Source organism: Trematomus bernacchii, unplaced genomic scaffold (assembly GCF_902827165.1).
Source record: "Trematomus bernacchii unplaced genomic scaffold, fTreBer1.1, whole genome shotgun sequence".
NCBI classification, from domain to species: domain Eukaryota; kingdom Metazoa; phylum Chordata; class Actinopteri; order Perciformes; family Nototheniidae; genus Trematomus; species Trematomus bernacchii.
This window is the reverse complement of record NW_022988050.1, coordinates 7913986-7928021: the sequence shown is the minus strand read 5'-3', so window position 1 is coordinate 7928021 and position 14036 is coordinate 7913986. Positions and strand designations below refer to the sequence as shown.

The following is a 14036-nucleotide window of genomic DNA, read 5'->3' as shown; positions in this document are numbered from 1 at the left end:
CCTACTGCTCACACTCACTCGCACAGAAAGAATAACACCAACAAGGGTTGACTTTCACATTTTAACACCAGTGGGCACAGATTGTGCACATAACAAAACACAAGCAAGGCGAAAAAAATGTTGATCCCTTGAGAACAGATTTTAATCAAGATGAAATGATTTACAAATCTATTTAATAAGGCTTGCCAGAAGTCAAACTTGGCATGTAAATGCGGTGGGGATTAAATTTCATCGGCAACCAAGACTGTAACTGATCGCCTGCAGACAAAGGGGGAGCCTGCCAGTTTTTTTCTCCCCCCTCCACTTCTCTTCCCTCCCTCTTTCTCTCTACAGCCTGCATTTTGCCTCGTGATCCCTCCCTGGCTATGTGGAAGGACAGGGGCAGTGCAGAGTGGTGCAGTACAGAGGAAAGAGAGAAAAAGACAGAAAAGGAGAGGGTGAAGGGAGGGAAGAGTTGGAGGCAGAGCAAGGGAGAAATGTTGGAGATAAAGAGCAGTGGTGAGAGGGAGAGTGGAAGGAAAGCGAAGGGTAGGAAAGGACAGAGGAAGAAAGGGAGAGGAAGCTCAAGGTCAGCGTGAGGACAGAGTGGTCCTCTGAGTTGGACAGACACACCGCCGCAGTCACCTCTGTGCTAATCAGCCCTTCGGCTGGCCGACGAGATGTCAGTTAGTTGTGTGTGGGAAAACCTCTCCCTTTACTTTTTTGGCTGCAAATTGCAGGGGCTGTTTGGGCGGAGTAACAATGTGAATGTGTGTGTATATATAAATATATATGTGTGTGTATATATATGTGTGTGCCACTCTGGAGTTTAAGCAGGCTGACTTGCTGCTTGTGGTGCCAGTATTGCGCTTCCCCCCCCCTGCTTTTGCCCTCCCCTTCGCCTCCTTTTCTTGCATATTATGCTACGGTGACTGAAGCTGAACTCAGCTTTCCCCTGCAGTGATAAAACTGCCAATTAATGCTATATTCAGTGTGCCAGTGTTAACAGTGTGAGGCATTCTACTTCAAGTTGCTGCGCTGCTTGAAAAGAAGGTGGGCTAGCTGTTTTCCTCGGGCGTGGCTAACCTCTCAGGCTAACAGCGATAGCGCCATTAGCTGAGGGGCGTAAACGAACAGCGTCCACAGCTGTGATCAGGTTTGTGACCTAACAGCTCTGCAGCTTGTGTCTCATTGGGTGAGTTTTGTGTATGAGGCCAGTTGGCAGAGGCGAGTGTCTCCTCCGTCTATCCTTGGGTTATTTCGGACCATCTGTGCCCAGTCATTAACAGGCCTTTTCACAGTCAATTGTCTTGTTCGTCTCCCCTCTCCTTCATTTCTGCTTCTTGCCTGGTGCATGACCAACGGATGGACCAAGTACTTGCTATTCTTCCCTGAATGTAAATGGCTTGAGTTAGGAAAGGCCATTTTATTAGCCGGGGCTAAGGAGAGCTGTGGAGCCATAGGTTAATTCAAAGTGGCATCGAGGAGGATGCATCAAGCAGTGGAGATCAAATTACAGGGCAAAGCGCTCAGTGGTAAGAAAAACAAGCCAGTGGTATGCTGCAGAATGTGTACGTGCATGCTGTGTGTGTTTAGCAGCAAGTGTATGTGTGTCTGGGAGACTGGAGAAAGAGGGGGGGGGGGGGGGGGGGGGGGGGGGGGGGGGGCAGAGGAGACAGCAAAAGGAGAGGAGGAGGAGGGTGTCCATAGAGGGCCAAGGGGGATGGGAATGGAAGGAAAGAGAGAGTGAAGGGAAGGAGGGGGGGGAGAAGAGGCTAACTGGGCCAGCACGCACACATCACCCCCACCAATTAGAGTCACTCATCTCCCCTTTACACAACACATCACCCTCCATTTCTGATGTTTACAATCGTCGGGGAAAGAAATAACTGTAAACATCACTGCAGCAGCAATGGCATTCCACAAAAAGAGAGATATCCTCTGCCTGAAATGCGTTTAGCCATTCCTTCTTCCCCCTCACGCCTTTGTTATTGGTCTTTGTGCAATGATTTGCCTAAGGACCCAGATTTCCTAGCAACAGCCTGCCACCAAACATTTGGCAGGAGTTCAACATTCTCTCTCTTTGTGAGAAATGGCAGTGCTGCCTCCCTGCTCTGCGTCTGCCACCAGCCCCGCCGCTGCTGCTGGATGAGCCAGACTGGCTGCAAGAGCCCTCTAATAATTCTGTTTTCATCCAATCACACCACATAGTAGCAGGCACCTTGAGAGCCTCTGCCAGGAATCATCAATCACCTCTTTAACACACATGCTCTAACAAACACGGACGCACGTGCGAGCTAAATAACATGCAAACATACACACATGCGCGCCTTTTCTGTGATTACATTTACAGATTAGATGGTACAAGCCTGCGAACACCGCCCAGCAGTCGTTTAATAAAAATCAACAAAGCGCATTAATACACAGCAGAGGTTGGTAGAGTGAGAGTCAGAGAGAGAGAGAGGGAGAAATGTACAATGTGGCTGTAAATTGGGTAAATACATCTGAGTGCTCTCGACAAGGTTAATGGAGAGAGGAGGCCTTAGTGAACACCGGTCTAGACACGCCACACAGTATTAAGTGGGAATAGCTGTGGCTGTGTATCTGGCTAAGTACTTCAGAAGTGCCAATGGGACCCTAATAAAGCGAACGATCCCCCTGTTTTGACAAAGAGGCCCGGGAGGAACGCCGAAAACGACGTTTGAGATTCCGAGCACTGACAAACACCCATTTGTGGCCCTTCTATCCCCCTCAAATCCCACGGAAGCTTTTCCCCGCAACACTGTCGGATGTGGGCAAAACCCAACTGCCAATTTTGCAGAGGATGTGCCGTGTTTGCTAATGCGAAGCAGAGGCTAAAAATGAGACCACACAAACTCTGGAGGATGGACCGACTGATCTGCTTTTTGGCACAAGCACTGACAGATTTTTTTTTTTTTTCTGAGGGAGGGGGGGGGGACGGGACGGTTGGGTTGTTTGTTTCTGCCACTGGGCGGCTAATTATGAAACCTCCATCATTATTGGAGTACAGTACACTCATGTTTAGAGGGCTTGTGGGCAACAAGGGTACCATTGTGAATTTCACTTGGGACAATATGCCAAGGAGTATGTTGATGGCCAGGCTGTAATGCTGATTTATGCCGATAATGAACCGCTTATAGACGTGGAATGCAGCGCAATTTCAAGGCTATCATCTTGACTTGAGATCAGAGAAAATGTTGATCTGCCAGAATTAAATGTAATCCCAAACAGTGAAACATGAGCATGGCAGGCCATCCTACTCCAGGAGCTGTAAGTAAAGACATTACCTCAGTGCTGCAGCTTGCGTGTGTGTGTGTGTGTGTGTGTGTGTGTGTGTGTGTGTGTGTGTGTGTGTGTGTGTGTGTGTGTGTGTGTGTGTGTGTGTGTGTGTGTGTGTGAATGTCTAAGCTCACATCTGTCCTCCTCAATCTGTGTGTGTGTTTTGTCTGTAGGGGGAAGATTGTGTAGGAGGGGGGGTAAAGCCGAATGAACTTGAATAATCAATTTTCACACTTTCACAGCACCTGTTGGCTTGTCTTCACGTAAAAAGGGAATGAATGAATGCATTACGTGTAGAACAATTTCACACTGTGCAGCAGCTCCATGCACAAAGAGGAGGGTAAAATAGGGAGAATGGAGCTGTATTGTCTCAATAGGTAACATAGCTCATTTCACTCGACAAAGGATGAATGGATATATTGACAATGCAGAAGGCGCGCTGAGCCATTTCCTGAATAAAGCCTCTTAACATTTTGTCCTCTTCTGGCAATAGAGTTGGGGAACAGTCATATTGAATGTAGAGGGTCTCACTTACCGCAATATAATAGACTTTGGCTTTCTTCACCAGCTCCCAGTTGCTGTCCAAGTCCAGGTGTTTTTCCTTTTTGTAGCAGTTTGCCGCTGCCAGGTTAGCAACAAGGGACCTGCGGAGACAGACCCCATAAATCTTCCACCTCGCTTATCATCCATCTTAATTTTGTCTCAATAACATTCCTTAAAAACATACGGGCCCCAGACTTTCCTTTGTTCTTTGAAGATATAAAAGGAGGATAATAGTTTCTTAGAATGTCTGAACCAAGGTGAAATAAAGTCATCTGGGTGTCTTTATTTATCCTTCTTTCAGTAAAAAAAAAAGCATTGTTTGGAACATCAAAAAGGAGAGATTAAAATAGACAGAGGGATTTTGAAGGCCAACAGTGAGCCACAAATTATTCATATCATCATGTCACATTTGAAAACTGGTCCATTGCTAACATAATTGAAAAACAACAGAAATGCATTACTAAATGAACACTTGAGCTGAGTAGTGAGCGGTGGGAGCTGGAAGTGAAGCAGGTGGCATTATCTTAACATAGCTCATTAGCCAGTCCTCGTGTGCTGTCGCTTTATGAGCGGCCATCAAAATGAGTGCAACCATCATCGCTACTTAGGGGAAAACTGTTAGGCGTCCATATGACAGGTGGGTTCTGCTCCAGGAAGAGGACGGTCCTTTGCACGGTGAGAAAAAGCTGCTCACAGCGGTTAGCATCAAAGTGAAGAGTAACAGTGTGCTAAGTTGATCAGAGTGTGATGATGACGACGGCTATATGACAGCAGGATTAGGACTGCAATTGACCCGAGCCGCGGTAATGGACTCAAAGGTTGGAACGAGCATGACGGACAAAATGACTGTGTCTAACTGAGCACAGCGCTGTGAAATAACAGCTAAAACCAACCATATCATTTATATAAAAAGGTAAAACTGAAACACAATAAGGTGTATTCTATATTGCATTCAGTCCCTCAAGGAAAGTTGCAAATGTTATAGAAAACTTATGTATAGGAATTCATTTAGGAATTTAAACTACCATCAAGCTCCATTATGAGACTTCTTTGTAACTATGGTGACAGGGACTTTATTTCCGTACAACTTGTCTTGCATGGCTTTGTATACTCAAACTAAGATTTGCAAATGTAATCAAGGTTACACAGAAACTAAACTATTTTTTTATTTAGACTCAAACAACTAACCATTTGCTTTATTGAGCGTGTGGGTAGTGTTTAATTGCTTAGTAGAAAGTGTTGAGATTACCTTACAGAATCAATTCAGTGGAAACAAGTTACAAAGAAAGACCATTCAATGTTTGGTAACAAACTGGAAAGACAATGACAACGGTCACAAAAGGCAAAATGGGTTATTTTAGGCTACTCAAAAATGTATATATCCTGCAGGGACTGATTTATTGTAAATGTGATCTGTAAGAACTGAAACACATTTTTGTCTAAAGTCTTAAATGTGATTATGTAAAGCAGCGGTTCCCAACCTTTTTCAGTCAGACAGGGACCTGACCTGAATTGGAAAATATTTCCAATTACACAAGGGGGTTGTGTAATTGGAAATATTTTCGATCACCCCCTAATCCGGTTCCCACCAAGATTGGTAGAATTAGTTGTATATAGTTGTACAAACATTACATTTTCTCTGCTAATAATAAGACATAAAAGATCCAACTATCATTTTATATTTTATTATGGATTGAACATGAACAAAAGTGCTTGTATTGGCCGATGATCCTGTGCCACTGTGAAATAATGAGGCCTAATTGAAACAATTACAAGTACTGCTTATCGATCCGGTTCTTTAACAGTATTTTTATAGGTTATTTTTGTTATTTTTTAGGGGGAAAACTAAACAAATTAGAAACAGAATTCACATTGATTCATTGTGGATTATGGGCTGCTAGCACATATAACATAGGCCTACCTGTAGTGGTGGTAGCAAGTAGATTTACTCAAGTACTGTACTTATATTGAGGTACTTAGGCCTAAGTATTTCTTCTTTGTAATTCTGCTCCTCTACAGTCCAGAGGTAAATGGTGTACTTTTCCTCCACTACATGTATTTAATACCTTTAGTTACTTTACAGATGTGGATAAATGATGTGAAATATAATCAACTCTTAAATCAGACTTTAGTTACACCTGGAATAAATTCACAAGCTACCCTGCAGTATACTACTTTTACTTAAGTCGGCCTACTTGATCTAAGTACTTCTCCCACCTTACACGTAATTCGGGGCAACAGAACTCAGAGTTAAGGAAGTTGAAAACGGTGCATTTCTCCGTATGAATATGATGCCTTTTGACCAGCTGATGGACAGATTGCTCGTGTTTCCGCGAAAATACTTATGGCAAACGAGCATTGACCACATCGAGCTCTGTAGATTAGATTGTCACTTTTGAACGCTATGTTCTCCAACGGCGGATCTCTGTGTGCACGGCGCTGCAGCGAGTCTGTGAGGCCCCGCCACCCACACAGACGAGAGAAAGAGAGAGAGAAAGAGAGATCTCCGCACCGAACACGTTAGATGTCAAGGGAGATGTGTGCCTCATCATACTTTGTTGATTTGGGCATTATAGCTGAAAGGCTTGTCGTGGGCTTTTCCACTTTTCTTTTAACTGCCGGTTGTGTTAAAAATGTTTTACGAGCAAACAATGTTTGTTTACAACTTCTTCCCAAGCTTCACGCCCCACCCGCAATAGCGCTGCGCCCCCCAGGTTGGGGTACCACTGATGTAAAGGTACATACAGTAGCTTCTCAGATTGGAACTCAGATCGTAAGATAGAGTAGGGGAGGTTTCTTTTCTTTGAAGAGTTGCACTAATCAAAGCCTGGGGGCTGTGACATACTGGCTCCCAATCCTTCAAAGCCATCACCCTTCCAATCTGGCCCTGCCGCCCGACCTTTCCTCTGGCCTCCTGAGCTGTCTGTTAAACACCTGTAAGAAATATTACAGGGCTCGTCTCCCTGAGCACGGCACCTGACCTTTTCAGGTGTCAGAGCCACATCAAACAAGCTCACTAAGGCCATTCAGCGAGGGCCGCTCCCGGGGCGGTGGAGGTCCAGCCGATGACTGACTGACAACTCCAGTATCAGCAGATGAAGGGATGCAGTGGTGGGGGGGGGGGGGGGGGGGGGGAGTGTTTAGAGAAGGAGGTTATTGATCCACACCTGGTCTATCATGAAGTGGAGCCCTCGCTGTTAGTGATATTGGCGTGTGTGTGTGTGTGTGTGTGTGTGTGTGTGTGTGTGTGTGTAGGCTTTAACCTCTGCTGTCTCAGACGTGCTGATGGTGATGCTAGCGTGAGAGTCGCCAGAGATGCTAAAGCCCCTTTTACAGCCGAGAAGGCTGACAGGTGAGAGCTGGGATAGCCCAGTCATCTCTAACACATTGCTACTGTCAGCCTATAGATGGATGACAACCCACTGGGGCGGCAGAGACTGAGTGGGGGTCTGGAAAAACACACTCAAGCTGTTCTTTTTCCTTTTGATGTGTGAGCTGAGCTATGATTCCCTGTTATGACTTCCAGCCCAGAGGAGTCAACTGCCTGCCTGAGGATGGAACCAGAATCACGAGGAGCTAGAGGGTCGTTTCTCGGTCAGAGGTGAATGAAAGGTGGCTAACCTATTATCCCCGGTGATACAGGCGGCGCAGGTACCGGTCGGCTCCTCGTTCTGTTCATAGTAATGTGCGTCCACGTGGGCTTCTTCGGCCTTCTTCTTTAGGATCTCCCCAAAGCGGTCGGTACCGATGCACCCGAAGAAAGTAGCCACCTTGTGGGGTTCCTGGATCATCCACTAGGAAAGAGAAAATTAAAAAAAACAGCAGTTACAGTGGGCTCAGTTTACAAAATATAAGTCTGTTTGAAGGGTCAAGTTCAGCTCAGGCAGATGGCATACAAACTGTAGCTTCACAGCAAACATACTGCTTGTGATATATGAGAGCTGCGAGCTGTCGTAAACAACCCAAGACCAATTCCACTGCACATAGAGGCACCATTCTCATCCAAGCACTCCCGCATCCATGTGTGCTAAAAACAGTCTCATCTCCTTATTTACACAAACCCCATAATTCAAGGCTTCATCCTACTTATGCAAACACAGACGGTGTGTGTGTGTGAAAGAGTGTGTAGCTGCTACCACAGGACACTTCCTGAACTGCTCGTCTGCCTTTTTTTGGTCTCGACAGTCTTGATGTACTCAGTGACTTTTACCTGATGAGAGGAGGGGGTGGGGGGGGTAGGGGGTGGCTCTGCTCAAATTCTACAGCGCTCAGGTTTAACCTCCAAAGATTTATTGACGTAGAGTACGTGCTGTTGTTTGTTCATTTTATTGCAGCCTCCTGTTTTGTTGCTGACGGGGGCCCCTTGTGAATGAGATGTTGCTGCTTTTGGGGATGACCTGTATATGTGTGAAATTAATCATTTCACACGACCAAATAGCATCTCGGTGGAGAAAAACTAAAAAGAAGCATTTTCATCACCCATCCGGAGATACCGTCCCCTGTTATTTTGCACTCCCAACCTCTGGTCTCTGGGTAACTAGTTTGTGGAAAGAGTAAACAATCTAATAAAAAGAAAAAATCTCCATGTAAAAACAAATGACTTGTATGCAAGGGGTCAGGTGTGTTTTTCAAGGGGTCAGGTGTGTTTTTCAAACCAAGGCTGCCAATTTACAAAGCATACCTGACCTTGTGGATTTTTCTTTGGTAAAAAAATAAATCATAAAATATCTTTGCTTCATTTTTTTATCCTTTTGTTTTTTGATGAAAAATTCATAATTTCCCCAAGGTGATATTATCAACAATTGGATTTTTGTAAGACAAGCTGTTAAAAATCTAAAAGTATTAAAGTGATATAAGACGGACAAAAAAGTATGTTTAGTTTAGCAGTTGCTGTAACCAGCTTGATCATTTACTTGATGTAATTACCAATATAAAAGTTAATAGAATTTAGGCTCATTTCTTAGCACTAGAGGCAACACATTGTACAGTAATAATGCCATATAAGCCAGCTGTATTTTGGCCCATGAGTAGGTCCTGTCACGTGTCACCTTGAGTCATGGCTCAGTCATTTCAGCTGTGCTCCCCACCTGGCTGAACTACACAAACACGCATGTGCAAAGCCGACAGAAGCAAGCTCTTCTTCCCTAACCTCTTGCTGCAGGCACTTCACACTTATCAAGGTCACTGGCTCGGGTACACGTCAAGTCCTATCTGATTTTCTCTTCGTCGTGATGAGCTCCGAATCCAAGGTTAGGAGCTGCGGGCTGTAAATAATGACAGCGCGGCCCCTCCATTTGCAGGCCTCTCAGGTGGGAATAGAGAGGGCCACTAAGGGCCCCCGTCCCTCTGATGACAGCATGGTGAATCACAGTAGAGCTACCGACCTCGGAACCATACCACCCCACCCCCCCAACCCACCTCCATCTGAACCCTCCTGCATCCTCCTCTCCCTCTCTGCCTCTGACCGTCGGCTGTACTCTCACTGCCAGCTCAGCTGTCATTTTACAGGGTCATTAACAGACACACATACACACTAACATGTGCATGAGTACACAGTACACCCACACAGGGAAAAGGCTGACACACACACGCACAGAAATCCTCTTTGGTGCCACAGCATCAAAACGCCCTCCCTTCCTGAAAAACCCACCCCTGCTTTTACCAGAAGCTGCTCTCCTACTCCAATAAACACAAAGCGGCAAATAGATAAGAAGAAAATGTCTTCATCATGAGCGTGTAAAATAATGTATCTTGCAGGGGTTTTTTTCCCCCTTTCTTCTCCTCTGTGGTGCACAGGAGCAGGGAGTTATATCAATTCATTTTCATCCCTGGCACCCTGCAGACAATCCCTCTCCACTCCCAGATTACGTGAGATAATACCTCCATTATGACAAAAGCGCTATTCGCGGGGTCGCCGAGAGGTCAACCAACCCTGCGCTGGGTATTCATGCTTAGTCACATCCCAATTATACCGCAGTGGCAGAGGCAGAAATTGGCAAATGTACATCAAGGCGCTTCATTACTGAGGGCCGCTCCAGTGAAATTAAGCAGCAGATGAGACGAGATTTGCCCCCAGGCGGCATGTTAAAGAGAGAGAGAGAGAGAGGAGGAGGAGGATGGGAAGGAAAAGGGAAACTGAAGTAACGGATTTTTCAGAAGGTGCTGAGAGCTTGTATCTTGCACAGCAGCTCATGTATATTTACTTAACTAGGGAGAACGCCAGTCCCCAGAGATTAATAAATTCCCATGATACACCACAGCATCATATCTCTAGGTACGTTTAGATACGGAAGGGAAACCCAATATAAACAAGCGGGGGAAAGAATCTCCCTGAAAAGCAAGCGGGTAAGGCGCTGCAAAGGCGTACTCGCTAAAGGCAAAGTGATAAGTAAACATTATGTTAAGTGGAGAATAAGTCTGGTGTCTCTTTCTGTTTGGCTTCCATTTACCCGAATAATCTCACCCACATGCCCGCCCAGCACTGGCCCCAGGGCCCCTAGATAGCTATTAATTATGACATCTCGTGGTTGCAAGGAGCCCCACTTGGGGAGCTGACCTAGGCCCGCTCCTCAACATCCAGCAGCTGCCACTCTTCACTACAGAGGCAGCCGCTCCGCGTGGCAGCTTCCAGGAGGGCAATTACACAGCCCAGATGAGATGAGGCGGCTGAATGTTTGGGACTTGAGCGCTCAGACCGCCATTAGCACTATAAGCTATTACATTCCCTCTTCTACTTCCTTTCGCCTCCTTTCTGCAGTCTCCCCGCTCACTTGCTGCTGTATATTGATGAAGTGGTAATGGGACCTCTAGTTAGATATTCCTCCTGTAAAAACATTGTCTTGTTTCTAGCCTCCCTCAGGGGTCAATGTATTCTCTCTGAGTTGCTGGGAATCATTTCTGCTCCATTAATGATGCAATTCCGATGCAATTCAGCTCTACTGAAGACGCTGCACAGTGGGCTTCTGTGGAGTGTTGATAGATGACACCGTGTTATCCCGCAGTTCGACAACAAAGCGCCGCCTTCTGCACATCACCAGGAAGCTGGTTGGCCGTAACTCCGGTTTCCACACTCTCACACTGCTCGGTTCATCTTTGAAACAAGGACAGCCGAGAAGTCTCCATTCTCCTCGCTTCACCTCACCAGCGGGGTCCTCTTGAGAAGAACATGTCCGTGCCTAATGATGGTCACATTAATTATAGGCTTATCAACCCGGCGAAAATTCAATAGGGCTATTTATAGAGGACTAAAATAGCTGAGGGCGAGGGTTCTGCACGGGGTGGCCTGTAACCGCCTCTTCTCGCTGCACAGCCTGTCTTTTAGAGCCAGAGGTGGAGGATGATACTGTGTTTCTTTTTACTGTGCAGTTAAAACAACTAGCAAACATCTGTCCATCAGGACCTGTCATGGCGAGCGCTTTCATATAAAGCACGGCGGAGCAGAGGGCCCTCACTACGAGCTGACATTGATGAGGTCTGGCAGCTTCCATTAAATCACTCTTTCCTGTAAAGTGCAGTGCATCAAAGCAACCGGCCAGAAGATTCTTCACTCAATCAGGTAACACAGTAGCCCCCCCCCCCCATCAGCACCATACTCCCTGTCCTCTCAGGGGCTGGAGCCTTCTGGTCAATAACTCCAATCAGTTCAATTTCATGCACAGTTAGCCATGTTGGGGTGCTAGGGCAACGCTCGCGTCGGGGTTACATATGTTGTTGTCGCTGTTGTTGTTTTTCTTTAATTTTTTCTCTTCCCTGGGAGGGTTGATAAGTGGGGTGGGGACCTGTACTGTGTAAAAGTGGAGAGTAGCCAGGGCTAGCATGCTTGTTTTAACCCCGCCTCACCACAGCGGGCTCCCTGCCAAGCCATTAAAAGTCTCTGTGCTCTGGTTCAGTGACACAGCTAAAAGAATAGAGAGCAGGCGAGAGGGAGAGCTGTAAATGATCAACGCGATAATGAGCTGATTATCAGTCAAAGGCATGGATAAGCTCTCTCTCCAGTCATTTCCTTTCAGATCAGTCAACCACATTCTCCTCTCTGCAATCAACACTCAAAGGGAAGGCATAGCATGAAGCCCAATGGGAATCCGGCCCAATATCAGCTTCAAATATCCAGATCCTTGTTGTCTTCTGATCAGCGCCTGGCTCATCCCTTGCTGACACACCAGCATGGTGGGGAGGCTTGTGTATCACTACTCAAGTCTCCTTTTGTAATGCTTGTTTCACAGTTGTCACGCAGCTTTAGGCTCTGGCTGCAGGACAATGTGAAACTGACTGATGCTTTTATGATATTTAAATGTGATGTGCAATCAGCATGTGTTTGGATAATGACTAATTTCCTTTTGTTGTACTTAAGAATGACTTTATAATGAACAACAACTGTGGTTTAAGGACTCACTCTAAGTTTCAAAGATCCCATGCAATGGGGACTTGAACTTATAGGAAAACTGTTTCTTCCTAGAAATCAATTACATTACAGTGATGACCTTTTGTCGCATTAGTAGGTATAACAAAGAAGACCAGCCCAACCTGATGTTTATATCCCATTGGTTTACACTTTGATCCTTCCCCGTGCTACATCTTACCACATTTATATGGGAATTCAATCAAATTAAGGAAGAAATTATAGAATTTCATGGAACCTTTGAAAGTGGCCATGGGTTTTATTCATACCGAGTAAACAATAAGTATTTTCAGTCAGTGCGACAGGATACATTTCCCATTAGTTATTTTGCATACAAATATTTTTGCTAATGCAAATCGATGTGTGTTTCTATCAACTAGTGTTATGTAAATAGACTTGAGACCACAATATGTTATCATCATTAACGGAGAAGCAGTAACTTTGAAGATTGCTTTTCATTGCTGATGGAATTTGTGTTATGCATGTCAGCCACTAGAAATGTGGAGGGGGGGGGGCATGCTAAGTGTAAGGTTCACAGGACCTGTTGGAGGTACTGTAGGACGAAGCAACAATGAGATGCATGTGGTTTGCCTACCATACAAGAAGCAGAGGCAGACACTGTGTCATTGCGTGAAAATAATTGGATCCATCGCTTTTGGGGAGAAAATAAGGGAAGGCCACCAGGGCATGGTCAATGTATTTATTTATATTTTACATATGTAAAAATCAAGAATAACTCATTCCTGGTGATTGTAGCGCAACTTTCTATTTTTTGTAATCTTCTATTTCAATGCATATAAACAGGAACATTGAAAAATGCCACCTATTATTTTATTATGTAGGCAATGTGTCATATTAAAGAGCAATAGAATAACAAATGAGTCACCCTGCCATGTTTAAAACCCACAAAATAAAAAGGAGATGGAAGCTACAATTGAAAAGGAAATATACAGTCTGTCCATACTTGACACTGGTACACCACCCCAGGGGAGCGGTGGTAGACACCACAAAACACCAAAAACAAACGTAGGCAGCTTGTATGTCTCGATACACATGTGTGTGTCACAGACAGGGCGGCGGGCGGGGGCAGACAGCTCCCAGGAACATCCCGCCATGATAAGCATCTAACTCGATGACGCCCTGACACACTCCATAGGTTCTGATGTTAAACATGACAAGAATGTCCCAGACAGTATCTCTGCAGCCTCTTCAGAGAGCTATCAAAGGCCAAGTTCAGTGAGCACACAAAATAAACCTTCCCACCACACACACCCCTCCTATAACACATCTCACTGCAGCATCTCCGCACTGCATAGGAATAAGGGATGTGTCGCTTTTCCCCAGGCGGGAAGTTTATCTAAAAAGGAAACACCTGATATTTTTTTTTCTTCTTCTTGGCGCCTTTTCATTCCCCGACTCCCTTGTTAAACACACAACCTTGATTTTGTTTCTGTTGCCCGGGAGGGGTGAATTATTTACAGGATAAACAAGGTGATGTTGTTTCAGTCAGTCAGAGCCAAACTCCCCTATCGCAGCAGCAAAGAGGCAGACGGGTTTACCTGGCAGGCATGAGGCGCTGAGCTAGGATACAGCAGCTTCTCAATGGTGGGCCATACATTGATACCTTTGTGAGAGAAAATGCCTCCACACCAGATTCATGGGCTGCGTGTCCCAGACTACCGGGTTGTCCTATTTATCTGAGACAATGGCGGCTATAAAAGCTCATGAGCTGATTTACCGAGTGTGCATGGAGTGAGAATGGGGGTGTTATTAAAGTGATCATAAAGTGGCGTTTGTGTTTGCGGGGGTTGTTGCA

At 45.5% G+C, this 14036-nt stretch overlaps 1 protein-coding gene across 3 annotated transcripts in view; it reads right to left on the bottom strand.

Annotated features, from left to right (window-relative positions):
* Positions 1 to 14036, bottom strand: part of adkb (adenosine kinase b) — a 100319-nt gene that overhangs the window by 49774 nt on the left and 36509 nt on the right. For all 3 annotated transcript variants that reach the window (XM_034120148.1, XM_034120147.1, XM_034120149.1), the window contains 2 exons: positions 7444 to 7616; positions 3815 to 3923 (listed from right to left, as the gene is read on the bottom strand). In XM_034120148.1, the coding sequence (XP_033976039.1) occupies positions 3815 to 3923; positions 7444 to 7616 (282 nt within the window). The remainder of the gene's footprint in view (positions 1 to 3814; positions 3924 to 7443; positions 7617 to 14036) is intronic.